Source organism: Penicillium paradoxum (genome assembly GCF_028828445.1).
Source record: "Penicillium paradoxum strain IBT 22861 chromosome Unknown utg000003l_segment0_segment0, whole genome shotgun sequence".
NCBI lineage: Eukaryota > Fungi > Ascomycota > Eurotiomycetes > Eurotiales > Aspergillaceae > Penicillium > Penicillium paradoxum.
Genome location: NW_026643181.1, coordinates 165,978 through 192,758, shown reverse-complemented (window position 1 = coordinate 192,758; position 26,781 = coordinate 165,978). Strand labels below are relative to the sequence as shown.

The 26,781-nt window shown below is 49.9% G+C and overlaps 10 protein-coding genes across 10 annotated transcripts; 6 read left to right on the top strand and 4 right to left on the bottom strand.

Moving 5' to 3' along the window:
* Positions 1 to 1,051: 1,051 nt before the first annotated feature.
* N7457_002003 (cytochrome P450) lies at positions 1,052 to 2,658 on the bottom strand (the record flags this gene model as incomplete). Its single annotated transcript, XM_057173049.1, has 6 exons — positions 1,052 to 1,599; positions 1,662 to 1,710; positions 1,782 to 2,072; positions 2,134 to 2,222; positions 2,279 to 2,363; positions 2,419 to 2,658. The coding sequence occupies 6 exons, from the start codon at positions 2,656 to 2,658 to the stop codon at positions 1,052 to 1,054; spliced, it is 1,302 nt and encodes a 433-aa protein (XP_057033200.1).
* A 2,774-nt stretch (positions 2,659 to 5,432) lies between these two features.
* Positions 5,433 to 5,837, top strand: N7457_002002 (uncharacterized protein; the record flags this gene model as incomplete). Its single annotated transcript, XM_057173048.1, has 2 exons — positions 5,433 to 5,442; positions 5,506 to 5,837. The coding sequence occupies 2 exons, from the start codon at positions 5,433 to 5,435 to the stop codon at positions 5,835 to 5,837; spliced, it is 342 nt and encodes a 113-aa protein (XP_057033199.1).
* A 1,198-nt stretch (positions 5,838 to 7,035) lies between these two features.
* Positions 7,036 to 9,103, bottom strand: N7457_002001 (uncharacterized protein; the record flags this gene model as incomplete). Its single annotated transcript, XM_057173047.1, has 4 exons — positions 7,036 to 7,698; positions 7,757 to 7,807; positions 7,912 to 8,684; positions 8,731 to 9,103. 4 exons carry the CDS (start codon positions 9,101 to 9,103, stop codon positions 7,036 to 7,038), a joined length of 1,860 nt encoding a protein of 619 aa, XP_057033198.1.
* Positions 9,104 to 10,933: 1,830 nt separating this feature from the next.
* Positions 10,934 to 11,985, top strand: N7457_002000 (Nucleotide-binding alpha-beta plait; the record flags this gene model as incomplete). The annotated part of the gene is made up of 4 exons (XM_057173046.1): positions 10,934 to 10,973; positions 11,030 to 11,312; positions 11,380 to 11,727; positions 11,784 to 11,985. 4 exons carry the CDS (start codon positions 10,934 to 10,936, stop codon positions 11,983 to 11,985), a joined length of 873 nt encoding a protein of 290 aa, XP_057033197.1.
* A 1,034-nt stretch (positions 11,986 to 13,019) lies between these two features.
* N7457_001999 (bifunctional nucleoside/nucleotide kinase/histidine phosphatase family protein) lies at positions 13,020 to 14,867 on the top strand (the record flags this gene model as incomplete). The annotated part of the gene is made up of 4 exons (XM_057173045.1): positions 13,020 to 13,076; positions 13,445 to 13,517; positions 13,569 to 14,155; positions 14,208 to 14,867. 4 exons carry the CDS (start codon positions 13,020 to 13,022, stop codon positions 14,865 to 14,867), a joined length of 1,377 nt encoding a protein of 458 aa, XP_057033196.1.
* Positions 14,868 to 15,303: 436 nt separating this feature from the next.
* Positions 15,304 to 18,428, top strand: N7457_001998 (putative vacuolar morphogenesis protein AvaB; the record flags this gene model as incomplete). Its single annotated transcript, XM_057173044.1, has 5 exons — positions 15,304 to 16,801; positions 16,850 to 17,668; positions 17,716 to 17,827; positions 17,878 to 18,312; positions 18,371 to 18,428. The coding sequence occupies 5 exons, from the start codon at positions 15,304 to 15,306 to the stop codon at positions 18,426 to 18,428; spliced, it is 2,922 nt and encodes a 973-aa protein (XP_057033195.1).
* Positions 18,429 to 18,627: 199 nt separating this feature from the next.
* Positions 18,628 to 18,903, bottom strand: N7457_001997 (uncharacterized protein; the record flags this gene model as incomplete). Its single annotated transcript, XM_057173043.1, has 1 exon — positions 18,628 to 18,903. One exon carries the CDS (start codon positions 18,901 to 18,903, stop codon positions 18,628 to 18,630), a length of 276 nt encoding a protein of 91 aa, XP_057033194.1.
* A 647-nt stretch (positions 18,904 to 19,550) lies between these two features.
* Positions 19,551 to 22,082, top strand: N7457_001996 (uncharacterized protein; the record flags this gene model as incomplete). Its single annotated transcript, XM_057173042.1, has 1 exon — positions 19,551 to 22,082. One exon carries the CDS (start codon positions 19,551 to 19,553, stop codon positions 22,080 to 22,082), a length of 2,532 nt encoding a protein of 843 aa, XP_057033193.1.
* A 381-nt stretch (positions 22,083 to 22,463) lies between these two features.
* N7457_001995 (uncharacterized protein) lies at positions 22,464 to 24,195 on the bottom strand (the record flags this gene model as incomplete). Its single annotated transcript, XM_057173041.1, has 3 exons — positions 22,464 to 22,652; positions 22,762 to 23,298; positions 23,374 to 24,195. The coding sequence occupies 3 exons, from the start codon at positions 24,193 to 24,195 to the stop codon at positions 22,464 to 22,466; spliced, it is 1,548 nt and encodes a 515-aa protein (XP_057033192.1).
* Positions 24,196 to 24,248: 53 nt separating this feature from the next.
* Positions 24,249 to 26,039, top strand: N7457_001994 (uncharacterized protein; the record flags this gene model as incomplete). The annotated part of the gene is made up of 6 exons (XM_057173040.1): positions 24,249 to 24,262; positions 24,330 to 24,451; positions 24,659 to 24,884; positions 24,941 to 25,007; positions 25,057 to 25,267; positions 25,633 to 26,039. The coding sequence occupies 6 exons, from the start codon at positions 24,249 to 24,251 to the stop codon at positions 26,037 to 26,039; spliced, it is 1,047 nt and encodes a 348-aa protein (XP_057033191.1).
* Between the last annotated feature and the right edge of the window lie 742 nt (positions 26,040 to 26,781).

Below are 26,781 nucleotides of genomic sequence, written 5' to 3'. Positions count from 1 at the left end.
GGGTACGATTGAGAGCTTTATAAGAATGCAGACGCGGAGACCCCGCACGTCGGAGCTGGAGCAACTTCCTGTCCTTTGCTGAGCATCTCGAGCGATGCGAGTCGGAAGGGCTGTCGGATGGCGAAGTACAGCACCCGACAGACGCGGCCCGCAGAATGTGGCGGATGATGTGCCAGTATGAATTCCAGATTGGGGGTTCTGTTCCTAACTCAATGGATTATGGAATCGACATCATTGAACAGATCATCCGGGACCTATATCAGGGTTCCTTTTGTGTGCGAACAGAATCAGGATTCACTCAGTGTCTGCAATCCGGTCTTGGTAGTCTTTCAAAACAAGTACTTTGGTTATCTGAGTCTTTCCAACAGCAACAGCCCAAGACAAAGCTCCGTCTCTTGTCATTCAATGGAATGGAAACGACGCACCAGCTCTTGTGGACAAAGGGGTTATATCGACCTCATGCGACCACGCATCTGTCCATAGAATGCCCTAAGAAGCCATTCCGTTAGACATGTGGCCTGTTCCAAGCATGATCGACGATGCTATCTTCTCCACGAGTATCTTTCGCTTTGCTTACCACAGCGTGGGATTGTGTCTGTCTACATCGTAACGCTGTCGATGCGATGGGGTGTGCTGTGCATACTGAGGTCCATGATTTGTTCATTCTCCACGCGTAGGCAGTTTCATTGTTAGTTATCACAAGTCCAACGAAGATGAAGGAGAACAGACTCCGAAGCTTGAAAATGCCAACTCGCCCAGCGATGAAAGTAGAGTGATCATGTTGTGGAGGCGAACCCCAACGTCACCTTCATTTTTTTACACTCGTCTACTTCATCCCTGTCTACTGAATACTGTCAAAATTTGATACTTGTCATTGTCATTGTCATAACTGTCATTGGCTCGCTAATCGGTGATTCTCGCTAATAGTAGAGGATAGAAAACGCTAAATGAAGTGTCAGCGACCTTCTGCAAGGAAATCATGCAGCAATTCTACTGGCACTTCTCAACCACGTGGATTGCACATTCCTCCATAGGACGACAGGTCGCCGGATCATTCCAATCGGGAAGAGGGGGGGGAATTCATCTTTGCTCCCTGACTATCAACGATCGTAATATCAAACCGCATGAGAGCGCAGGCGACCATGAGTTTCAGATTCAATGTCCCAAGTCGCTGGCCCTTGCACGCATGATTTCCTGCACCCCAACCAATGAATGGTGTCTCTTTTACGGCCACTCGAGATGGGTCCCAGCGAGTCGGGTTGGGATACGCAACCGGGTTAAGCGCAACATCTGCGAACGGATAAACAAGAAGAGAACCCGAGGGAATTGTGTACGGGCCAATTATGAGATCTGGGCCATTGTTCTTTCGTATAGCAGTGTATGGCTCCGAGGTGCGTAGAGTTTCACGTATGCAGAGATCGAGATTGGGGGTTTGAGATTCCCAGGCCTTGAGTGGGATCTTCGAGAGCGCTTGCGTGAGGGCTTTTCCAGAGACCGAGCGAGATACGGAGGCGTAAGTTGAAATAAGAGCCGTGATCTCCTCTTGGACGGCCAAGGACCACTGTTGGTTGCAGGAGAGTTGCATGATAATCCAAGTTGCTAGAGGAGCTGTTAGTCGCTGTCTTTCGTGGCTTCATGCTGCCAGTGAATGTTTAACATACCAATTGTTCCAGTCGGGCGAGTTCCAGCTAGAAGAACCGCTAGCATGGTCTTTGTACAGTGTCAGTTTCCGGAATTGTGGAATATCCAAAGGGAAAAAAAGCTTTGATAAAGAAACATACCCAGAAAATTGGAGCTGTGCCCTCTCCGTCATCCAACATTCGCTGTAGCATATCATCCCTCCTGGTCCCGTTTCTTTTCTTAACTCGAATGACCTTTTGAACAATCCTGTAAACTCGAAGAGAGCACAACAGTTTGTGGAACAAGACTGGGCCAGGTAGCCAAGGGAACCGAGTCGAGTGTGTATTAGCGACAGAGTCGACACCATCAATGAGTGGCTTGAGACGGGATACAAGCATGGGATCGCTGGCGATATCAGATGAAGCAACGCGCATGACCAATTGAAAGGTGACCTAAGATCACACTTCTGTCAGTATCTTGTCCACCAACGAAAAGGCTCATATGCCCACACACATCGTGAAGGGAAGAACAAGGGTCGAGAATATGGTCGTTGACCCATGAGTCCATTTTGCGCTGACAATCTGACAATAAGCGTGGGATCACTTCTTATGTTTTAGTTCATTGGATCTTCTAATGCATAGGACATCAATAAACCCACCGCGGTGAAGATAATCGGGCCGTTGAATCGAAGCGATTCGTTTGACTATGCCACTGACTTGGTGTGGGTCGAATGTAGTACCGCCCTAGGAAGGTGAATTCGTTAATGTTCAAGTCATAATCGATGGTCAGAAGTCTTACACTGATCGCGAAAGTGTCGAACATATGGAGAGCCTTATCTCTGAAGAAGATATGTCGACTCTCATCTCCAGACACCACAATGGCGTCGTGTCGGAACAAATTGGTTTGATAGATGGAAGAGGACGTGGCCTTGAACCCATCTTGGATGAAGTTGAATCTCTTCGCAAAAAATGACTGTGTGATCTTCCAGGAAGGCAGTTGCAGGTGTGGAGGGGAAAGTCCTCTGGGCGAAGATGGCATAGTCACGTAGACTGCCCGGTAAAGTAAGACAGAGAGTATCAAAACTACGGAGGCCAGAGCCCACAAGTCCCAAACAGCCATCATCGAGGAGTTATTGCATGAAGCAAGTATCCAACTGACGCCGTTAAGCAACATCGTGAACGAGGGTTGGTAGAAGGAAGTGAGAAGTTGACGGACGAAAGAACGTAAGAGGAGATGAGAACTGAAGAGCTCGAGGGACCTTATACTCCGAGGGGAAAGAACGAAAGCACCGTGGAGGATTCGACGACAAACACAGTCAACTCCTGACGACAGCAATTGAGTCGAAAGCCGACTTTTGATCTGCTCATCACTTTTATGCCTCCCACTGACTCTACGTCTCATCGCCCCCAACCCACCTGGGCACACTACGCCTAGCCTATTACACCGCAGCTGATCCGAAATGAGCTGCATTTCAGCAACCGCTGGTGGCTTTTGCCTGGGACCTTGTCAGCTTAGCAGCCACTCCGAGTTCCCAAAGTGGACGACTAAGGCAGACCCGTTAGATCCCAGTCCCACTAGCCGAGGTATTCTTGTCGTTACAGCCTGAGAGGGATCCTTGTAACCTGCTCACTAGCGCTAGAGCGAGTTCTGATGTCAACGCCCACGTTAAAGCCAGACATCTAATCTATGCAGCTGAACAATCGTTCTTCGGCTCTCCCGGGCCTGGGAAGGTTCAATATCTTACGCTGCCAAGAAAAGAAAGATCTCGGGATATTGCCTACAGTACGGGAGTCCCCCGTATCTGTCTAACTGAACGCCATCTAGGAGACATTAGTAGCAACCCGACATTGGGATTGTCTCCAGCCTCCATGATTTCCAGCTGAGATACAGGATAGTAGGATTGGACGTACCTCTATCTTCAGGTTGATGCTGTGATGCTCGGGATCATAGATGTATGTGCAAATACATATCCTGTACTTCATGCGTTGACATTGGAAATTTATATTTATGAATATCATGGGCTTTGCATGGAGTAGATTGCAATAGCTAAGAGTGGAACAGCGACAAACTCGATGTGGTTTATGTAGGTATTTACCCTACAACTTGTTTTATTACTAGTTCCTATACCTTCATGCATCTAGGGCCATAGGTAGAACTCTAAACATGAATTATAAGCTAGCGGCGAACTTGGCGAGTCGTTCTTCTGATCAGATTATCTCGAATTGCTCGGCTCGCCTGATTGGGATGTTGTTTGGCTATGGTTGCCACTTTGCCCAGCTCTTTTCGGGGCCGAGATGCCTTGGATGTAGATCTCAACTCTGTTTTGACAAAAACAACCAGGTCTGACATGATCTTCGACTGCTTTGAAATTCCTGTCTCACTAATCTTTTCATGGCCCCCGGGAATGTCAGGTTGCCCGCAGAACAGGTACATGTACTCCGTATACGTCTACGCGCTAGAGTGATCTCGATCACGGTGTTATCTGCTCATATCATCCAATATTAGACCCTGTGGCAAAAGGATGCATCGTTCCGTCGACTCAGGGCTGAATATGCCGATGTTTGATTTGTTGTGAGCTGGGTTTTTGGTGGCTTAAGACAATACCGACAATACCATTCTTGGAGGCAAGGAAACGAACAATCTCTTTCCGAAGATCCTGCGATTGGCGGTTGCTTTAGTTCGCGTATAAGCGCAAGTTGCCGGGTACGCCACAATATGCCGATGCGTCGGTCTGATAGGAGAGGGCAAGCATGTAGACCCTAGCCAAGCTCGTACTGGGCGAACCCTCCTAAAGGGGAGCAACATACGGAGTACGAAAGTAAGCTATAAGTAATCTACGTGCACATCAATCCTTCTCGATATAAGAAATTCCGGAATGATACAAGGAGACCAATTAGAGAATGGCGGGGAAAGTCTTCCGGATCTGCTGTGAACTGGTGAGATTTGGTCTCTGAGTTGTCGTCCCCCGGAGCCATGCAAATATGCACGCTAAGCAGGGCTTCTTAAAGTCCCCTCATTACAAAAAATAAATGAGACTCTAGAGTCGAGGCATTACAGACTGGACCAATCGTTTCCGGGGGAATGGCTACATCGGGATCAAAGCGCTTATTACCTCCAGAGTAAGCCAATACCTTGTCAGCTACCTACATAGGTACCTCTACGTAGCGTTTTCCCTCTGCCGCGTGGGGCTTTCCTATCTTGGCTGCCGCTTTTATGAGGACGCTCAGAGTCCGACTCAGTGAGTAGATTTCAGTAAATTTCAGTCCGCGTTCAAGCTCAGCAAGCGGCTCAATGTAGTCACGTGTCAGTTGATGGGGCCCAAGCTCTTAGTGAGCGCTTAGTGAGTGTGTTTGATTACTTAGAGATTTAGTAAAGGCATCTATTATGCACTTAGTTCACACTAAGTCCATCCTTGTTACAACCCAACTGCAAAGGGTTAGGATATATCTTACACCACATATTATGTGGGTGTATTTGGGTTGGTAACCTGACATGACGACCAGTTGGTCGTCATAGTGGCTCTTTTGGTAGATGCTCTGCTCTACCATTACTTCCTTAGGTAGTTTTGCGAGTGGTGTCAGGCCCACTTCCTTAACACTTTCTTAATATAACTAAAAGAAGGGAAAATTAGAGTGGTCAATTTAGATGAGTAAGGCACTTTATATAGAGAATTATATGAAAGTTAGGTCTAATCAGGTTTTTATTAGGTTATCCGGTGAACCTAACGTTGGGCCCGGTATGGGCCCGGGTCGGGGGATTTGGCACCGGACCCAACCTACCTAGTACTTGAGCCTATGGGTCCGAGTGTCAATATGGGCGGTGGTCAGTCCCTCTATCCCTTTTGCTTGACGAGTATTAATGCTCATACCTCACTGACCTTACTAGCTTATTTCTTTACCGACCCGCCAACAAAGCCCGTTACTCCACTCGGCCTTCGAGCACCCGAATTGATTCTTAACGGAGCCGTTAATAATAGCGCTGATATCTGGAGCTTCGGTTGCCTTATCTTTGAGCTCATCACCGGACAGCCACTCTTCTGTATACCATGTTCTGAAATGGAAGATGACGATCATCTTCTCTCCCTCACTGCCCAGCTCGGTGCCCTCCCTGACGAATTATTCAAGCACTGGACGACCTCGTCGCTCTACTTTACGCCGAGAGAAAGCTGTTTAATTGTCAGCTTGGAGGAGTCCCTCCCGGGGAGGAACCGCTTATAGTGGAGCAGACGTCTATGGAAGAGTGTTCCGACAGGGCAGGTCCGGATCTTGATGAGGAGGAAGCTAACAAAGTGAAAGCGCTTATTCGATGGATTTTGCAGTATGATCCCACGGAGAGGCCTTCACCTACGAAGATCTTATCAGATCCATGGTTCTACGAGATTGACGTTGAGAGCGACCCATCTAAGGTATCTATAGTCTAATATCTTGCGTGGCTAGGGTGTTTCGGATTCGGAGCAAAACTCTAAAACCATGGCTCTGCTGTATCCAATATCCTCTCGCATAATCGACCCCTTATTTGTGGTCTAGTCAATATCCACCTTGCATGATATGGAGCCTCTGCATAATTAGTGTCCTCCCTGCAGGTCATTGTAAGTAGGGCAAAATGAGGACACACAGCCTACCAATTGGCGCGATGATATCTTGCACTCCAAGAATATGGAAACGAGGTTAGATCCGGGGGAGGGAAGCGGAACGTTGCTTTGAACTTGAGAAATATAAAGAAAATATACTCTTTAACAATGGTCTTTTATGTACATACTCGAGCCACCAGTCTGAATTAGAGGGAATAGTAGGAGCTTTTGGCTTATCCAAGGACTATTTTAAGACCATCACTATCGAAACCTATGATAATTGTGACACTAGGGTTCAAAATTGTAGAGTTATCTCGCTCAAATCTTCATTCTAATTGTAATAGTAGAGTACCAAATTTGTCGAATAATTTAGGAGCAATGGCCTTGGGTGGTGGATACCTATTGGTAGCTGATCGTTGAGATAGGCAGGAAGAATGGGGATAGAGAAATGAAATGAAGATGCTCAGCGATTGGAGCTATAGGCAGCGAGTCTGTTCCAAGATTATACTTATATTTAATCGGAGAGCAATGGCGAGGTGTCAAGAACGTAGTTTATTGGTGTGATTGCACCGTAGTAAGCGCTCTCACTCGGGGTGCATATCTTGGGATGAGCAGGGTGAAGTGATGCTCAGTGAGCAAAAAGCGGCAAGGACTGAGCACTAAGAGTCTAAGACGGAAATGGAAAGCCAAGAAGTGGCAGAGGAAATCCGCTACATACATGTAGGTATGAAAGGGAGTTCCACATGTTCACTGAATCTATGTCTGAACCCATCTCTTCAAATTAACTCAGATTAAGTATCCATATCCATAATCAGATCCGTAATCAGATCCGTATCCACATCCGATCAAGCATTAAATCCAACGTCCTGGGCCGTAGCCAGTTCCTCCCTCTCATACAGAATTTCTGGGTCAACATCCCTCCGCAACAGATACCGCTGAACAAAATACCCAATCTGCCGCAACCCATACTGCGCATGGAATTTGGTCGGCACCGAGAAGACTTGATCCAATTCCTCTAGTGTCTTGCCCTTCGTCTCAGGCATAAACAAGAGCACTAGCCACCACCCCACCACACACCACCCTGCATACCAAGCAAATGCACCCTGTGCAGTGAATGCAGCCAGCAGAGATGGCCATGTGACGCCTAGAATAAAGTTGAAGAACCACGTCGTCGCCGTAGCCAGGGCCATTCCGTACGACCGGACGTAGAGGGGATACGCCTCGGCGGAGTACGTGAACGGTACCGGACCTTCGCCGGGTGAGTAGACTACGCCAAAGAGATAGGTCCCAAGTACAATGCAGGAAAGACGTGCACTGTGGCTGCTTTCGGGGATCCAGAAGCTGAATCCCGTGAAAAACATTGAGATCGACATGAGTGGGAACGTGAGTAGCAACAGATTGCGCCGGCCGAATGTGTCGATTGTGTAGATTGCCGGTATTGCAAAGAGCCAGTTGATTACGCCCCAGCCTAGCGAGGCTGCTAGGGCTTCTGATGGAGAAAATTTGGCCTGTGTTCTCTTGTTAGGATTTTGGTGGCCGAGAAGGGGATTGATAGGTTGAACTGACCTCCAGGAATATCTCGGAAGAGTAGTAGGCGATGACATTGACACCACAAAACTGTATAGACGTACGTTAGCTCTTTCTGCTCTCAGTGGAGTGTTATAGAGGGGTCTTTTTATCCCTTTCCCCCCTTCCTTTTGGTGGGAAATGAGTACACCCACCTGCTGCATGAACATGACAATCTCAGATGCCACCATTGCTCGCCGATTCCGCGGAACCTTGACCAATTCCAGCATTTTGTTCTGTCCAAGTTTCATACTATTCTCAGCCTCCAGCAGAGTATGCATATAGTATAGGTCCCGAGCAGCTTGGATCTTATGGTGTCGCAGCGTACAGACAGACCTATAAGCACGGTAATACTGCTTTTGGCTCAGATACCAACGCGGCGACTCGGGGCAAGCAAAGACAAAACAGCAAACAACTAGAGCTGGGAACATTGCTGAGGCCATCATACAACGCCAATTCAATCCGAGGATAGTACTCGAGTGGACGTTGTAGAAGATCAGGTCAGCCGCATACCCGAGCATAATCCCGAATGCTGTCCACATCTGCCACTGCATTACCAGTGCGCCACGAATGGCCGGTGGTGCTGTCTCGGCTGCGTACATCGGCACAGTCGCGGATTTGGGACCGATCCCAAAACCTAGCATGAATCGTGCAATGAACATTGCCCACCAGGTGGAGACAAAACCCTGCCATAGACAGGCGATCGCGGAGAAACAGCATGTTATAAATATCGTGCCGCGACGGCCAAACCAGTGGTTGAAGGGTACTGTTAGCCAACAGCCGATGAAGGCGCAGCAAAGATAGGGTGCGGAGTTGACCAGGCCAACGAGCCAAGTACTTCGGGACGATGCATCACCGATACCGAATTGATGCTTGTAGAAGATCTGGGCTCCGTTGACGACCGTTTCGTCTGTTGTTGTCAGCCTTTCTATCTTTCGAGGTTCGCGACTTCATCAACCCAGATCATCACTTACCCATTCCTTGGACTGCAGCAGACAGAGAACATAATACAATTACCGCATACATCTTCCATGGCTGGGACCAACGATGGGTGAACTCCCGACGCAGTTCTTTTTTCTCTTGATTCGTCAGACCGGCGACATTGTCATATCGTTCTGGGGACTGTGCCAGCACCGCACCCAGCTCGAAAGCACGGATATCGGACTCATCGCCCAACTCATGAAGTTCAGCAAAAGCACGGCCCTGATTCCGTAGCTCGCTATGACTGAAACCGGCCAGCGGATTGGAGAGTTTGGCATTGAGATTGCGCCGTGCTCGCTCGGCAGCTAACCCGAGGGGCCGCTGAGGCACGACTTTCTCGGACGGCGCAGCGTCAACTTTGTCCATCATTCCTCCGCTCAATTTAAAAAAGTCATGGGAGCAAAAAAACAACAACAACCGGAGTCGATGTTAGGTCTTTAAAGTTGGGGAGACTGGGTTCCCCCCAAGACAAAGAAACTCGAACACAAACACAACACATGACTTGGGCCCATTTGCTTCGGTATGTACTCATCTAGAGCCATCAAGATGGGTCTGTCAAAGAACTTGTCAAAGAACAGATTGGGGCTAGATGAGTATTCTTGGAAATGATTGGCAGGAAGAAGGCCTAGGGACTGGCAGACAAAGAATCGTCGTGATCCCCTGTCTACTCCATTTCTGACTGTGCCTCCACATCCAAGTTCCAAATGGCATTCAGACTGAGTCCATAGAGTCAAAGGGCGAATGGGCACATTGTAAACGTGGAGATGGAGGCACTGGGCACTGCTATACTTCTAAAGTTAGCCCAGGTGTTTATGGGCTCCGCTTCCACACATCCCTGGATGGATCATGGATCTAATCTTGGTCACAATATGGTGCAACCCTGCAGGGAAGACGCTTATGAGACTAATGCAGGATGAGATTAGCTGTTGTCGATTTTGGGGTCAATAAACTAGATACAGAATAGAACAATATCGACTATTGGTTTGCTCACTGGACAGACAAATCAAGATCCCTGATGCTTTTAGATTTCTATGCGGATTGGATTTCTGGTGATAAATTCATTACTGTGGCGTTTTATAAGCTATTCCTGTTTTTCCTTTCGATCTCTTGTAACGTGGGCTTCTGTATCACCTGTGGGAATTGTTTACTATGCGCCACCAAGCTAACACTAGCTGGAGAGATACGCCAAACAGCGAATAGCCGCTATCTCTTCTGTACACATTAACGTATGGTCTATTTTAAATTGTTGCTTTCATCGGCGTTTTGTTGATTGGGGTAAAGGTGTATAGAGCGGTTGTAGATACCCTCCATTTCTTTTGTCACGTTTATCTGCCATGAGCCTTGGACGGTATACATGAATGAGATTGCTCTATACCATGCCAAAACAACGTCTTCTCTGGGCTGAGCCGAATGATATCGAGAACACATAATTTTACGTACATTTAAAAGCAAAATACACAATAGGAGGAGGATATACATTGGTCATTGATATCATTTGATGCTAATTTGCTGGACAACAGTCTAGTTCTATAGAGATGAGGACTCAACAATCTGTAAAAAGGTCTTTGAACCATATTAGCAATGATCGCTGAAACTCAACAAGAGAAATAAAGTCCAGAAGGCTCTGTCAGATAGTATTGATACAATTTTAATCCACATGATAGTTAAGAACAGGTCTGTGTTGAAAAGTTGCTTCATCATAAGAGAAGGGGAGGGGGAAAAAACAATTAGCACTCACATAATCAATAGTAAAGCTGTCCCATCAATGAAAGCGTGTAGCCATTCAGTAATTGCAATGAACACCTAGGTATCAGATCGGGGACAGCTTTGAAGGTGGTCTGGGACTCTAGGTATCTCTTGGAGAGTGACCCGTACCCAGAAAGGTGTAGCCGAGCAAGACTTCATCCTGTTTGATCTGGCTTGCCTATCCCACCCTCCCACCCTTAGGTTCCAGGTTAATGAAAGAAGTTTGGCATTCGGACCAAGGCGTCAAAGATGAAAACAAGAGAAAGAATCCGCAGAAAAAATGAAGACTAAATAGTCCCGAGTGGAGAGCGCTTTGCACTGTTTGCATCAAACAAAAAAAAAGTGGCAGATGCAATTTACAATCCCCAAATTCTCTTCTGCAATTATTGAATTGTTGGACCTATTTATACAAGAGCTTGTGTTCTAATTTTTGCTTTCCCTTTCTCAAGAATGGCCGATGCAGAAAGCCCCCGACCGGAGGAGCAGCAGAGTGAGATCGTCCTAAAAACCACCCAAAAGAGTCTCGACTAATATCTATATCTACAGCTCCCACCAAATCTCCCTTCGTCAATGTTCGCACCGATGGCCGGGCCTTCAACTCCCCCAATTGGCGGATGAAGGTTGACAGTCCCGCGACACCATCGCACACAAATGCTAGCCCAAGCGCCAGTCCCAATCCAACCAATACCTCCCGCGCAGCCTTCAGCCGACCCGGAGCGCACGTGCCCCAGGCGATCAACGATGGCCGCCGCTTATACGTGGGCAACATGCCCTACACGGCCAAGACGGAGGATGTGGAGGCGCTGTTCATAGCGGCCAAGTTCCCGATGTATGCCTGCACCACTTGAACCTGAACTATGGCCAGCTGTGAATTGTCGCCAACTGAATCCAAATAGCGAGCGCATAGATATTGCCATTGACCCTTTTACCGGCCGAAACCCATCTTACTGCTTCGTCGATTTGCAGAACAAGGAGGATGCCGAGCGTGCCATGACTGAGCTCGATGGCCGCGATATGTTGGGTCGTCCCGTCAAGATTAAGCCGGGTGTCGCAAAGTCCCAGGAACGCATTCAGAACCCGCCTTCGCCGTTCCGCATTGATCGATGGCGCCAGCAAGAAAAACCTAGTTTCGCTAAGGTTAACAGTGACTCAAGCAGCCGCGTCTATGTCGGTGGCTTGCCGCGAGTGACTGACCATGCAATGGTGCAGAGCAACATTGAGGTTTTCTTCAAGAGTTTCAAAGTGTAAGTTTGGGTGGCTTGGGGCTCTGTCGCGTGATCAATGCTAACAGTGGTTGCAGTGAGAATGTCAGCAAGCTCTTCACCCCTCACCCGGCTAAGCGGTTCGATCCTGGCGAGCACTATTATCTATTCGTCGACGTGGGTACTCCCGAGGAGGCTCAGCGAGCCATGCAGACGCTGAATGGTCGGGAAGGGCCATGGGGTGGTCCCTTGCGTGTTCAATTTGCTCGTGGTCCCAAGGAACCCGAAGCAAATGTCTAATATGGGCAAGCTACATTTGAAAAATAAGGATTATTAATGATAGGACGTGTCGCATTGCATGAGCTATGATACCTGAAAAAGAACTACACAATTGCATATTTAATTCTCTTGCCATGTCCTTTTCCGTTTACGACTCTCTTCCAATGGCAGATGGGTGTTTAGGTGGGCTCTACGACTATGGATTGAGCTATTCAACTCCCCGGCATCTGCAGTAGTATGGGAGATTCTCCTTCTCCACCGGGGGAGATACCATCCCACGATCATACCTAGATCTGGCTCAGCCCAGCTACCAGCTACCAGGGAAATCACTCTGGTCTACCTCAGTCCTGTAGCGGTTTCAACTGCCCAATCAACCCGAGGTTCCATCTCCCATCGCCACCTGAGGGATTGATGCTTTGAGACTGTCCCCCGCCCTGATTAGAGTGGGTTTAATACATTGAAGCCGCCCAAATTGATTTTGTCAAGATATATACATACTGACTGAGAGCTATAAGCCCCATGTATCCCTTGTACGTACCTACATGTAGGTAGTAAGCCCGGGTATAAGCGCTCGTATAAAACCAGATGTAGTCATCAGTCCGAACTTCCAGGGTGGTTGCAGAGTGTACGGAATAGATATGAGTCTAACATGGACACTCTTACAGGCTTGATCTATACCGAAAGCCAGGAAACCCAAGCCAGCCAAAAAAAGCAAGACTAGTCCCAACCCCCTTTGTACAAGCGAAACACCGTAGGGAGTAGGGAGTACGTGCAAGTGGATTCTCCTATTGTCAAGGAGGATGACGTTTAGTGGGGAATCCAGACTCACCGCATTAAGCGCCTCCCTGAATCTTGACTCTCGTGATTTTATTTTGTCTTTTTGAGACTTTCGTCTTTGAAAAGAATTCTGGAATAAGATCCCTGCAGGTTATTCCGCCCGATCTTCTTAAGCCCAGACCCCCATGTTGGGTTGAGCTTCGCTTGTCGTTCCGGAATTACCCCCTAATCTTCCCGAGATTCCCGTATTGCTTCTTCATATAACATCGATCGTCCAAATGGCCTCAAAAAGCGTGGTCCGCAGCCAACAGCAGCATAAGGTGTTTGTTGCCAGTGTAAGTCGGATATCTTTTTGTTTCTGCCCTTTGATATTGTTCGCGGGGTACTCTACCGAGGCCCAACAGGACCTTGTATATGGGCTATGCCAAGTTGGGACATTATAGATGCACTTCAGCGCTGGAATCATCCTGTGACCGGTTGTGGAGTGAAGTATGGTTGTGTTTCAATCCTTTGGCCTATAATGCGATCAAAGTAGAACATGGTGCAAGTACTTTCACGGGCATCTCTACAAACCCGTGTGCCTTTTAATCTTGTCTTCTGATTTTTTTTTCCCTGGTTTTTTTTCTTTGATTTCTCACCTCCCTGCAACATATTCGCCCAAACCTCCATTGCCACAATGTCAGCTATTAACTTTGCGGCGCAGTCCGACGAGTCGAAGATATGCGTCGTCATGGTGGGCCTCCCGGCCCGAGGCAAGAGTCTCATCGCCGGCAAGGGTAAGTGAAACAGCCATTCGGGATGAAGCGTGTGAGACTGACTCATGGCAGCCATGCGCTACCTGGGGTGGGTCGGGATCCCTGCGCGTGTCTTCAATGTTGGCAGCTATCGCCGATTCAACACTCCCCAGCCTCAGGCAACCTTCTTCGATCCACACAATGAAGAAGGCGAGCGAATGCGCCGAGCTGCGGCTGAGGCCGCTATGTCTGACATGCTTCAGTGGTTCAATACTGGCAAAGGTGTTGTGGCAATCCTGGACGCGACTAACTCTACCAAGGAGCGTCGTCAATGGATCTATGAGAAATGCCACGAGGCTAATATTGAGGCTCTCTTCGTTGAGTCGATCTGTGACGATGAAGACCTGATCATGACCAATATCAAAGAGGTCAAGACGACATCTCCAGATTACAAGGGTCAAGACCCTGAAGTGGCTGCTCTTGATTTCCGCAATCGCATTCGCAACTATGAGAAGGTCTATGAGACCATCGATGATAACGAGAAGCATTACACCTATGTGAAACTCATCAACGTGGGATCCACGGTCATCATAAACCAGATCAAGGATTATCTTTCCAGTCGTCTCGTCTATTATATCCAGAATCTTCACATCAAGCCTCGTTCGATTTGGCTGTCTCGGGTAAGTGGATACCAAAGGCGCGGGAAAGGAAAAACGCATCTAACAAACATAGCACGGTGAATCTGAGTTCAACCTGACCGGTCGCATTGGAGGTGACTCCAATATCTCCGAGCGTGGTGAGGCTTATGCTCGCGCACTCCCTGAACTTATGCGCAAGTCTGGGATCCCAGATAACACCAAGATCGTAATCTGGACCTCAACATTGAGCCGTACCATACAGAGCGCTCGACACTTGAAGGCAGAGACTGGTTACGAAAAGCTGGAGTGGAAGGCCCTGGATGAGCTGGACTCGGGCGTCTGCGATGGCCTGACCTACGAGCAAATCGCCGAGAAATACCCAGAGGATTTTGCCGCCCGCGACGAAGACAAATACAACTACCGCTACCGCGGCGGCGAGTCCTACCGTGACGTCGTCATCCGTCTCGAACCTATCATCATGGAGTTGGAGCGCAGTGAGAATGTCATAATCGTGACTCACCAAGCTGTCCTTCGCTGCATCTACGCTTACTTCATGAATGTGCCCCAGGAACAGAGTCCCTGGATGGAGGTGCCTTTGCACACTCTGATCAAACTCACGCCTCGCGCATATGGCACTGAAGAACAGCGCTTCAAGGCTGACATCCCCGCTGTCTCTACCTGGCGTGGGAAGGGTACTTCGGCGAGGCACCAAGAATTCCCCACGGAGGCAGCAAAGGTAGAGACTAAACATTAGGGATGGGTTGATCTGCATCGGCGTGGCGTCACCTGGATGTGATCGGAAATTCGGAGTGCATGAGAGATTCAGATACCAAAAACATGGGTTTTATTTGCTTATACGCTACATACTTCAATCAATCTCCACTTCAAACCATGCTCCTTGCGTGGGAATCATGTAATATTTAATGCATCTTCGGAAAGTCTTGCTTCAGACAATAAGCACAGCATAGAGCCCTCCGGAAACAACCCGACAACGTCTACTTACTTATTATAACCCACCAAAGACGAACACTGACCGTGAGATAACGTTCTACACAAAGCATAGTCCTGCAAATGTCTCCGAGAGACAAGATAAACCAAGATCCCATTGCCTCCCCCGTACTGCTGCCCCGGGCCCCCGGGGCCCCGGCCGGATGATTTGCTGACTCATCCCTGACTCAGCTTCGGACGTCATGCGGAGAGCCCAAGCAACAGCGTTCCTCGATCCTCCAGCGGAAAGAATTGAAGACAACTCGCCCATGTTATCAGCATTTACTGCGCGGCCGCTCGTGGAGCTGAAGCCGCGTGACAAGTCGCGAATCGACTCAGTTCTAGCCTATGGCGATCGCCTCCTCGCCGGCCTGAACAATGGCAACCTCCGCATTTACCGCGTCACCGACGAGGGCAAGACGGAGCTTCTCCGCGAACTGGAGAAATTCTCCCGATACAAGATTGAGCAGCTCGCATTAATTAAGGAAGCTAATGTGTTGGTTTCTCTTGCTGGCGGCTATGTTTCGCTACATGATGCCCAGTCTTACGAACTGGTTGAACAGCTCGCTCAAACAAAGGGCGCTTCCGCCTTTGCCATTACGTCAAATGTCGTTAATGATCCCGATACAAATGTGCCAGCAATTTTGTCTCGTCTGGCTGTGGCCGTTAAGCGGAAGATCCTCATGTGGGCATGGCGTGATATGGAGCTGGAAAGGGATACTGCTGAGTTGAGCTTGGTCAGTGGGGTCAAGACTCTCACCTGGGTTGCTGCTACTCGGCTAGTAGTTGGGCTGAGCTCGAGCTTTGTCATGGTTAATATTGAGAGCGGACAGTTCGTGGACCTGGCTGGGCCAGGAAGCATCGAGGAATCGGGCCGCTTCACGAGTGTCGGCGCTGCGAGCATGAGCTATATTGGTATGGGGGGTATGGTCCCGCGGCCGCTTGCGACGAGACTCCGTGAAGGTCAGATTCTTTTGGCTAAGGATATCCACACGAATTTCATTGATGTCGATGGTCAGCCTCTCGGTCGGAAGCAGGTTCCTTGGAGTCATGCGCCGGTGGAGCTTGGGTACTCGTACCCGTTTCTGCTGGCTTTGCACGACTCATCCAAGGGTGTTCTGGAAGTACGGAACCCAGAGACCTTATCACTATTGCAATCTATTCCGCTACAGTCGGCCAGTATACTGCACATCCCGCAACCCAATATCAGTCTTGCTCATGCCGGGAAAGGATTCCTTGTAGCAAGTGATCGCACCATCTGGCGCATGGAAGCCCTGAGCTATGACACCCAAATCGATGCTTTGATTGAAGGGGGCTATCTGGATGAGGCCATCAGCTTGCTTGGGATGCTGGAGGATGCTCTTCTACGGGACAAGCCTGGCCGATTGCGTGCGACAAGATTGGAAAAGGCGCAGAGTTTGTTTGCTATGAACAGGTATCGGGATTCCTTGGATCTTTTTACTGAAGTCTCTGCACCTCCCGAGAGTGTCATTCGCCTTTATCCTCGGTTGATTGCGGGCGATCTCTCTACGGTCCCAGAACATGAAATTCTGAATGGAAAGGCGAATGGGTCTCAGAGTGATGGTTCGTCCGAGGATGTTGCAGCCGGGCAAGCATCCACACATGCGGCCTCTAGCAGGTCTTCTGTGCGAAAGCCTGACGAAGGAAGCGAGGCTAGTAGTATCCTTGGGGATGAGAAGGGTACAGTAACCTCATATTACTTTTTAAACTCATGCTAACTAATTACAGGACTTCGAATTGCCGTCCGCGAGCTACAGGGATACCTGGCAGATGTTCGCCGGCGCTTTCAACGCTTCCTTAACCCCGACGGGTCTCTCAAAGCTTCTGCACCAGTCGGCGCCACAGACGAGGCAAGCGATTCCGTTCTCAAGCTGCTGGATTTCCCATCTGCCGACGAGTTTGCCACACAAATTCGCGCCAAGGCACGGTTGGTTGACACCACATTGTTCCGTGCACACATGTTTGCCACTCCATCGCTAGCTGGGTCTCTTTTCCGCATTGCCAACTTCTGTGACCCAGAAGTGGTAATGGAGAGACTGGAAGAAACTGGTAGATACAACGATCTCATTGATTTTCTCTATGGCAAGAAATTGCATCGCCAAGCACTTGGATTGCTACAGCGCTTTGGACAGACAGACAATGGTCCTTTGAGTGGACCAACACGCACAGTCGCTTATCTTCAAAACCTACCTCCAGATCAAATAGATCTGGTGATCGAGTTCGGAGAATGGCCACTTCGTGCCAATCACGAATTGGGAATGGAGATTTTTGTGACCGACACAGAGAACGCCGAAACGCTACCCCGTCCGCGAGTCCTCTCATTCCTGGAGAAAATCGACATTGCGCTCGCTATTCAGTACCTTGAGCATGTCATTCATGAATGGAACGACATGACTCCTGACATACACCAGCAACTACTCATCTTATATCTAGATCAACTGACGTCCAACAACGAGCAAGGGGAATGGAAAAACAAGTTCTTGACAATGTTGAAAGAGAGCGAGCAGTACTCTCCAGCAAAGATGTTAGATCGGCTCGATCGAGAGGGTACGTTGCGCGTGCTTCATACACCTGAATGCCATACTGACACATAGAAGATCCCAACTTTTTCGAAGCTCGGGCTATTCTCTTTAGCAAAATGGGCCAGCACCGGCAGGCACTCGAGATCTACGTCTTCAAACTCGAGGACCACGGGAAAGCAGAAGAGTGAGTGATTTGTCATTGTATCGAAAGCAGCATTGGCTAACCCCCGAAAGATATTGTAACCAGATCCACCTCGCTGAAAAGGGCGAAGAAGAAGACACCATTTATCTCACCCTCCTTTCCCTCTATCTCTCCCCACCCCACGGCTACGAGGCGCAGAATGATCCCGCGATTGACTTGCTAGCCAAGCATGGCTCGCGGCTCCCAGCTGATGCCGCTTTGAAACTCATACCAGACAAACAAGCTGTGGAGAAACTGGAATTTTATTTCAAGGGCCGCATGCGTGCCGCAAACTCGGTTTTTAATGAAGCACGCATCGTGGCAAACCTCCGAAAAGCACGGGACATGCAAATCCAGGCCCAGCTCGCTCTTGGCGAGGGTGTTCGTGGTGGAGGCACGCGGGCTCGCTACATCACAGTCACCGAGGAGCGGATTTGTGGCGTCTGTCATAAGCGGTTGGGCGGGAGTGTGATCAATGTTTTCCCCGAGTAAGTTATTTCCGATTCATTTTCTTTGTTTTTGGGTTCACCGCTGACATGACCCCAGTAATACTGTAGTTCATCTAGGGTGTGCAAATCGAATACCGAGTATTCGAGCTGGGTAGGGAGTCTGCCCTCAAGCTGCATATGCATTCGCGGGATCGTTTTTGTTCTTAGGTGTCGTTTATGGCTTTGTTTTTCGTCTTTTTGTTTTCAGCTCGGGGTACCCCTTTTCTGTTGGCTTGTTTGCGTCGACGGAGGCTATCCCAGCGATTTTGATACCCATAGCATCCGCCAATTTCAAGATACATCATGATCATGCACTCATGCATCCTCCTCTATCACCTCCTCCCCATAGTTCTCCTCCTCCTTGGCCTCCTGAGCTGAAAGCTGGCCCTGCGCCTTCTTGTCTTCTTCCATACGCTGCGTAAGGAAGACGTTGATCTCGTCCTGCAGTTTGGGTACGAGCGCCTGCAATGCTGACAGGTGGGCTTGCTTAGCTGCTAAGGTGCCGGTCGTGGTTGAGATCACATGTTCAAAAGTTTCGGTGGCTTGAGGAGCGGTGTAGACTGCGCTCAGACTGACAGTGTTGGAGGCCATTTTGAAATTAATCGGAAGTTGTATGGCGGGGGACAGTGAAGGTGGCAGAGAAAGGAATGGCTACTGTGTTTGCGAATCCCGCCTTTCTTACCGCCTTTCTTACCGCCGGGACGTCCAGAGGGCTGCCCAGGTGATCTCATCTTGACTCGTTGTTCCTAGACCTCGACAGAGTAGGGCATGGTCATGTTTACATATGCAAGTATACATACCTAGATACGTCTTTACTCCTACGATCACACTGTAGCATTTTCCCGAGGCTCCTCGGTGAATGTGAGACAATGCCTAGGTCGCATGAGCCTCCATGGATATAATATGACAGCCGTGGAAATAAGAGGGGAAGAACCATCCTCCATGGCCGTTAAACACAAGTGCAAAGACCAACATAAGGAGAAGGGGATAACATTGCATAGAGACCGTACAGCCATTCAAGATCTCCGAGTCCAGACCAATATCGTAAAGCCTACCCCGGTCTCCGCAAGGTAGATCTGATATTCTGCCAGATAGCGTTGTCATCGTGAATCCACACCGGAGTGGCAGGGATCGGCGACCGGTGTGGCTTTTGTTTGTAACGTACGGAGTAGGCACCGATACTTCGCGCCTAAAGGACACTGCCTAAAGAGAAAGACAGAGGGCATGGACTATTTATTATGAATCCTACCCTCCGATCCCCCAACTCGCCTGGGCGTCAGCGAGTGCCCGCCTATCCCCCTCGTTACCCCCGACCTCCGTCTGATGACGAAGAGGAAGACGACTCCGATGAAGACGAATTGGTTCGCCCCGGATCTTCCGGTAGTGACGCCCCCTCCAATGTGACCACCGTCTCCGCTGCTCCTATTACTCCGATCAATACTCAACTACCTCCCGGGAGTTACTTCCCTCCACAACCACGCTCGGCCACTTCACCTCACCACCCTATGCCGAACCCCACAGGCCGAAGGCCCTCTGGCCGGGGCTCCTCTGTCGAGCTGTCCCGGCATCGATCTCGCCATCACTCGCAGGGTTTCTTTGAGCCTTCCCTGCCGACAGCCTCCTCCGACCAGGTTCCCACCGTATCGGCCTCCCGCATTGCCGCCCAGACAGCAATGCAGCAGACAAAAAGGCAACAGAGCGCCATTACCCCAAATGAGGATAGTTCACGGCCGCGACGCAGTGGAAGCGCCTCGCCTCCTCTTTTGCCTGCTCCATTACGTGTCAATCAACCTTCGCCCCAACCCCCTCAGCCTGCACCAGGGAATGTGGCCACAACAGCTGCGAATGTGGTCTTTCCACGAGCCGGTGCTCAGCCAGTAGAACAACAGCCCGAGAAACAGAAGAAGAAGAAACTCTTCTCGAAACCAAAACACATCGGAATCAGCAGGGACAAAGATCTCGCCAAGGACCGTGGTCTTCCCTCCCCAAGCAAGATCAGTGGGTTATCGCGTATGGTCAGCGGCTCAACTCCAACATTAGACTTATCTTCGAACAACTCGTCGATGTACAATTTGTCCAATGCTTCTGTGAGCACAGTGGTCCCCGCAGATCGACCAGGGGCCCCAGAGAAAGAAAAAGATAAGGATAAAGACAAAGACAAGCACAAGCACCATTTTTTGTCAAGGCAGAAGCTAAAACTCAAAGACCGTGTCGATGATCATTTCAATCTACCTCTATCATCGGCTTCGAGTAATTCTCGTCCAGCAGACCCCAATGCCCCGAAATCTCTCTACTCTTTTACGAGCCCTGCGTCTCCGGCTCCTGGTGCAACGTTCGGCAAGTCCGTCAGTGGATTAGATCTTCTACATGGCGGTCGAGCACTACGTGAGAAAAAGAAGGAGGAGAAAGCGCTCGCCGAGTCGGATCAGATGGAATGGCTAACCAATAATACTGGAGGACCAACGACAACCGGCGGCTTTCCAGGCCCGTCTTCGGTTGGTAGCTCGGGGACATTCCCTGAATCTATTCTTCGGGAGACATTGCAAGGGTTTGGGTTGAATAATATGACCCCAGAGGATGCGTGGGACTTCTTGAAGGCGAAGTTGCTGGTCATCTTCGATGGGGAAGACGTCCGCATTGCCATTGAGGATCTCAACAAATTGGTCCTCGTCCATTTGCAGCGTTGCGTGCTGAAGAGGTCCCCTACTTCTGTTATCACGGACTTACAAGAGCTCCTGCAGACTGGGTTTGCAACTCTGAATCTTAGCTCCCTCTTGGGTGTCCCAGATGAAAAGCTGGTCCCTCATCTGGTTCAAATATGGCTGCTGGTATTTGGAACCATTTTGCCCTTCATTCAAGCCGTCTTTCTTCCCTTAGACCTAGAGTTCAAGGGCTGTGGATCCTTGATGACTAGTCGAGAAGCGGGTGAATTTTGGGCTGTACTACCTGTCGCTGGAACACTGGATGTGCGAAATTTAGTCTTGATTGCCTTCCGTGACTGCATCATCCTGAACCGCTACGATACTCTCAAAGCAACTTTCTCACGGTTGAGCTTGGACTCCATCAATACCGGATTTCCAACACTCAGCGTTACGGCCAAGAGCACTGGCACTGGAGGTCGTCCTGGCACTGCAGCATCGCTCGACGCCGGCTTTGGTAGCTTTAACTCGCAATCCTCCACCTTTCTCAGCAATGTCGCCGACAGCTACTCCTCTGACGGCATAAGCGCCCTGGCTGGTCATCCACGCCCAAGAAGCAGTGATTCTCGCAGCCGCGCTGCCTCAAACACATCTTCCAATCCGGATCCCCTGTTCTTCCAGTCTGTCGCATCGCCTCCAGCCTCCAACCAAAGGCCCACTATCATCCACCGCGGAAACTCCATGGATTCCTCTCACGTCATCACAGAAACCGTTGGCCGCATGCTGCAATGCGTCAGCGTCCTGGCAAGCGTGCAAACTGATGACCCTGCCCAGGAACGGATCGAGATTCTCAGCAAAGCTCTCAAACACAATTGGCTCGGCCGCGGTCGCACAGGCCGTGATCGGCGCGGCTTCGTTGGCGCCAAGATCCGACCTGTGATGGTCGGCGGTCCTCCTGTTATCGACGATGCAGACTCTCTCACTACGGCCGGCATCAGTATCGGTGCTAGCACCAGTACTGGTGGTTCTCGGGGTCGTGGTGACTCGTCCTCGTCGGATTGGAGTTCCAATGTCCCAGGAACAGGGATGAGTTTTCGTAGTAGTGGTAGACGAGAACTGACTGTTCTTTAGCTTCGATCTTTTACTATTCCTTTACTTATGATTGTATGACACCGGTGAATGGGTCGGCGATATAGGGGCGTTTCTGTTTGCAAGGAATTGATATCCTGTCTCGGGTCTTGTCGAGCAATTCCATTTACATCGTTATCACATATACGGGGTACCTCCTCTGCAGGGATATATGTAAATCTTACAATTGTTTCATTTGTTTTTTTTTTTCTCTTTTTGCTTTTGGCCTGTTTGTTGTGCACTCCCCAACATGTAAACCTCACATATGGCATGCTGTCAGGGCCCGATCAACTGGCCTGATACAAAGCTTCGAACTGCGCACCAACAGGAAAGGATGCCGTCTCACCTCGCTATCCAATCCATCTCACTTCCAAGGGCAGTCCCCTACTTTCGCTGGGATCTCCCCTTTCCCTTCACATCCACCTTGCCCAGCTTTTTGAGGTCATCGTACCGGACCTCGCAAACCAGGGGGCCAATCTTCCAGCCAAACTCTGCCGACAACTCCACAGCAATCTCCCCAAAGGCCTCGGTGGTCAACTCCGAATATGCCTGCACAGCTTCCAGAAGGGCATCCTATTGTAATATTAGCAATCAATTCAAATACGACAGCCCTCGCATTCTCAGATATACCCGGGAAGGCATCTGAAAATGAGGTTCATCCAACGGGAAAGTAGATCCTTACATCAAAACCGGGCCACACGCCAATCCGTTTCTTCATCCGACCGTATCGCTTGCCAAGTGCCCGCCAGGTCATCTCTTCAGCATCCGCATCCCGGTGTTTGTTCCATCTCACCGCGATGTCAGCCCATGACATCGCCGTGGTCACTGCAACGTCCTTCATCTGCGACATCATCTTGTCCGCCGTGCTGGCGGCCTCCCATGAGACCGGTGTCGGGTTGCCCTTGCCCTTCCTGATGATGGGACTGGGCTTGACGCCGGAGCTTCGCAGGTGGCGTGGGGAAATAGCGACTGCAGACGGAGGGGTAGCTATCTCCGTCTTGGCTTTCTTTTTCGAGTCTCGGCGAGATGATGGTTCGGCGCTTGCGGCCTGGGTGCTGGATGAGGCGCTCTGGAGACGGCTCGAAGCTGGAGTTGCGGCTGGGGCAGCGGTGAATGGCTCTAGACTCGGGATATGTCTCTTGGCCAAGCTCTGGCTAGCTAGTTTCGAGGTTAGATATTGACTTGCTTGCTTCGTTGATTGCATAGTCTCATCCGGGGCCTGAGCCATATGTTAGATTATTATTCATGTGTTTGATGTGCTTCTCGGAGATATGCGTATTCAGCATTGACTTACGTTGCTGGGGGTTGAAATTTCCCGAGGAGTGTGAGAGACAGCTTGAAGGGGAGCAGAAGTGGCAGTCTGAGCAGCAACGGGCTGAAAGTTAATTGCTTGAATAAGAGGAGGTTGACTGCGTTCTCTTCGAGCTGGGGGATGCTGAGGCAGAGGAGCTGGAGGTGAACAAGGTCGAGGTGGACCGGCAGAGCCGATTGCCACGATGGGAAGTTCAGGAGGCCGGAATGCCTCCATTACTGCATTGGCGTCATCCATCGCAGCAAAAATGTCGTCGATCTCACTAGTTGAAACGGGAACCAATTCTTCTTCTTCGGTCAGCCTATGAGCACGATTTTCGGTATAGAAACTGGCCAGTTCACGCGGGATAAGTTGTTCAGACGCCAGGATACGCGCATACTCCTCATATGTGTACATACCCATTGGGTCGGTGGTCCAGTCATGATATTCTTCGGAATAAGTGACCCCGGGTGAGGAAGAACCTGAGACTCCGGCGGATTGAAATGACCAAACAGGGTCCGTTGAGGGTCTCAGAGGATTATGTGGTGAAGTTCCGGACGCACTAGGATGAAGGGGGCGCATATCAGTGAGTTTTTTGTCGGAATCAGGTGAAGAATCATCGGACGGGCTGGCAGTAGCTTGCGGCTGATTCGAGGTGATATGGGATAATTCCTCGACAGCAGCAACAGGGGATGAAGGATATTCGGTGCTGACAGAGATATTCGATGGAGGCTCAGCAGAGCTGACAGTAGAAGGGAGGGAGTGGGAATCTGGGGTCACCTCACGTCGCCTCTTGCTGGGAACAAGTTTGGTTTGAAGAGGCATGACTATGGGAGGTGAGCCTGCGGAGTGGACTCTAACATTCATACCCAGATCGGATGAAGGGGATTGGGTGATATCGGGGGTAGAACTCTGAGAAGACATGATTGCGATGATTTGAAACAAGGTACTGCGGCTAGATGGACGCACTGCCTTGAGCAGGTTGCGAAGCCCGTGGTGTACGAGGAGGATTTGATTGAGAACGAGAACTGCGCTGACTACAATCTCTTCGGTATCTTAGAACCACAACAAGGCTTCTCCGGTATCTCAATCGAACAATGAGGCTCTGGCGAGGTGACTGGGCGCGACCAAGAGTGCGTTCATGAGTCCCTCGAAGAAGAGGAATACCTCGATCAAGAGGAGATCCTTCGAAGTTCAAACGCATATGGGAGACGAATTAAAAAGCTGATCTGGCAGTGACTCGTTCCTGAGTGCTTTGAGAACGCAGAGTGACTTGATCTCGTGGAAGGCTTCGACCACGCGGAGGACTTCGACCACGAGAAGGGTATCGACGAATTGGAGTTCTTTGATTTCTTGGACGATTATTGGGAGATGAGGAGATTGATTCGGTACTGCGCTGTCTCCGATGGGAGCTTCGACCGCGAGAAATGGGTCGACGAAGACGATGGTTCTCAGGAAGAGGAGCTCCTGGGTATCTCAAAGGAGTTCTTGGAGATGAGGAAGATGAGTCGCTCGTATTCTCTTGTCGGTCACGGAGACTGATCTGCTCGAGACGACTGACTGAATCAAGAAGGGCTTCTTGGGCCAAATGGGTATTGAGAGATGAAGATGACTCGCTAGTGCCCTCTCTCCGATGGGTGCGTTCACCAAGGGGGCTGGCTTGATGAACAGCTACTGGATCAAGAGGGGCTTCTTGGGCTGTCGAATGTGTATTGGGGAATAACACAGATGAGAGCACAGAAAGGTTCAATCTCCAAGAGAGATGTTGAAGTTGACAGTCTCTTCGACGTGTCAAAAGACTGGGGTACTCTGGAAGAGGACCAGAGCTGGACGCCGAAGGCGAGTTCTCCAGATCCACAGGAGTATTGGGGGGCACAATCAAAGCAGGCTCACTGCTGTCAGTATCGCTGCTGTCAGTATCGCTGCTGTCAGTGTCGCTGCTGTCAGTGTCACTGCTGTCAGTGTCACTTCTGTCAGGGGTGAGACAGGAATATGGCCTAGAACTGAAAAATGTGTCGAGAGTGCGGGGAGTTGGAGGAAAGGACTCTGAAGGAGAAGCGGTCTCAAAAGAGTGAGAAAGAGAAGGCAGAGAGTTGGCAGATGAAGAAGGAACGGGGGTAAAAGGATCAGCAAACGAATCGCGTGAATGGTCGAGAGAATGGGACCCTGTTGATGGTTGCGCGATCGCGTGTCGCCGTCGCGGAACGGGGGTTGCTTGATCCAGCGTCCTGGTACCGACTGACGACGACTCATCGGCGACAGATGGCGACTCATCGGCGACAAACGGTGTGCGACTAAGCTCTCGCGATGCTTGCGACCTCAGCTCTGGCATGGAGCTCCTTCTGACCGTGCGTCGCCTTGCCATAGTCCCAAAGCTTCAATTTACTGTTGGAAAGTTGGGAGACCACGAGGATAAAAACATTTCAAGGTCTTCTACAATTTTAGCTACCAGAGAACTTGACGCCGAAACGGCGAGTGCTACTGACGATGTCGTCGCCGACATACTCAAAGTCCCGGGCGAGGTGGGCGACGAGTCCAGCCCTAACATGGGCCCGGGAGCATTTGATATCGCGATATTTCAAGGCCTCCATTTAACATACGACAGTGGAAATCCATATATGGGGCTCAGCACTTTCCCTGTCATAGAAGGAATAATTCACATCCCGTAGCACTTAACAAGATACATGTTTCGTGGAGCCAGGTCCCTGAGCAGTCCATGCCTAGATCGTCGATACCTAAGCACAGGCGATCACACATTGCATGCCATATCCCTCAACATCCGCTACTTGTGCTGTTCAGAGTACCTGGGTATCTCCACGGTATTACTACAGCAGGTCTCACTGTTACAGCGTCATGAATCTTGGCGCTTAATATGAAGTGCGGATTGGCGGATCAGGGGCTTCCAGGGCTAGGGAGAAGTAGAGTGTCTAACAGAATTCCCAGACATCTTAGGCATCTCAGACATCTCAGACATCTCAAACAAAGTCAAGCCAGATAGAGAATGATTTGAGACACATAAAGAGCTGGGATGTCTTCTTACCACCACGGTGTGCAACTGAGCCGCATGTATCAAAGATTCTCCAGGACCCCAGTACAGCTAGATTACACCTGTTCATACCTGTCTACACCTACCTAGGATACCTAGGCTACCTAGGCTACATTGCCAATGGCAGGAATCACCGTAACAGGGACAGCTCAGCCATGCATCGTGGGGGCGACTGATTGGCTTTGGTCTGGAGCTGCAGCCTGCAGCCTGCGTCGTCGTGATGGGCACTTCATAAAAAGCGTCTCACCCACATCGCCATTCTCTTTCTTCTTTGCATTTCTCTGTCTCGGGTTTGTCTTGCTTCTGTTCTGTTCTTGGGCTATTTAAATCGGTCTCTTGCTCTTTCCCCTATATCTTTAACTTTG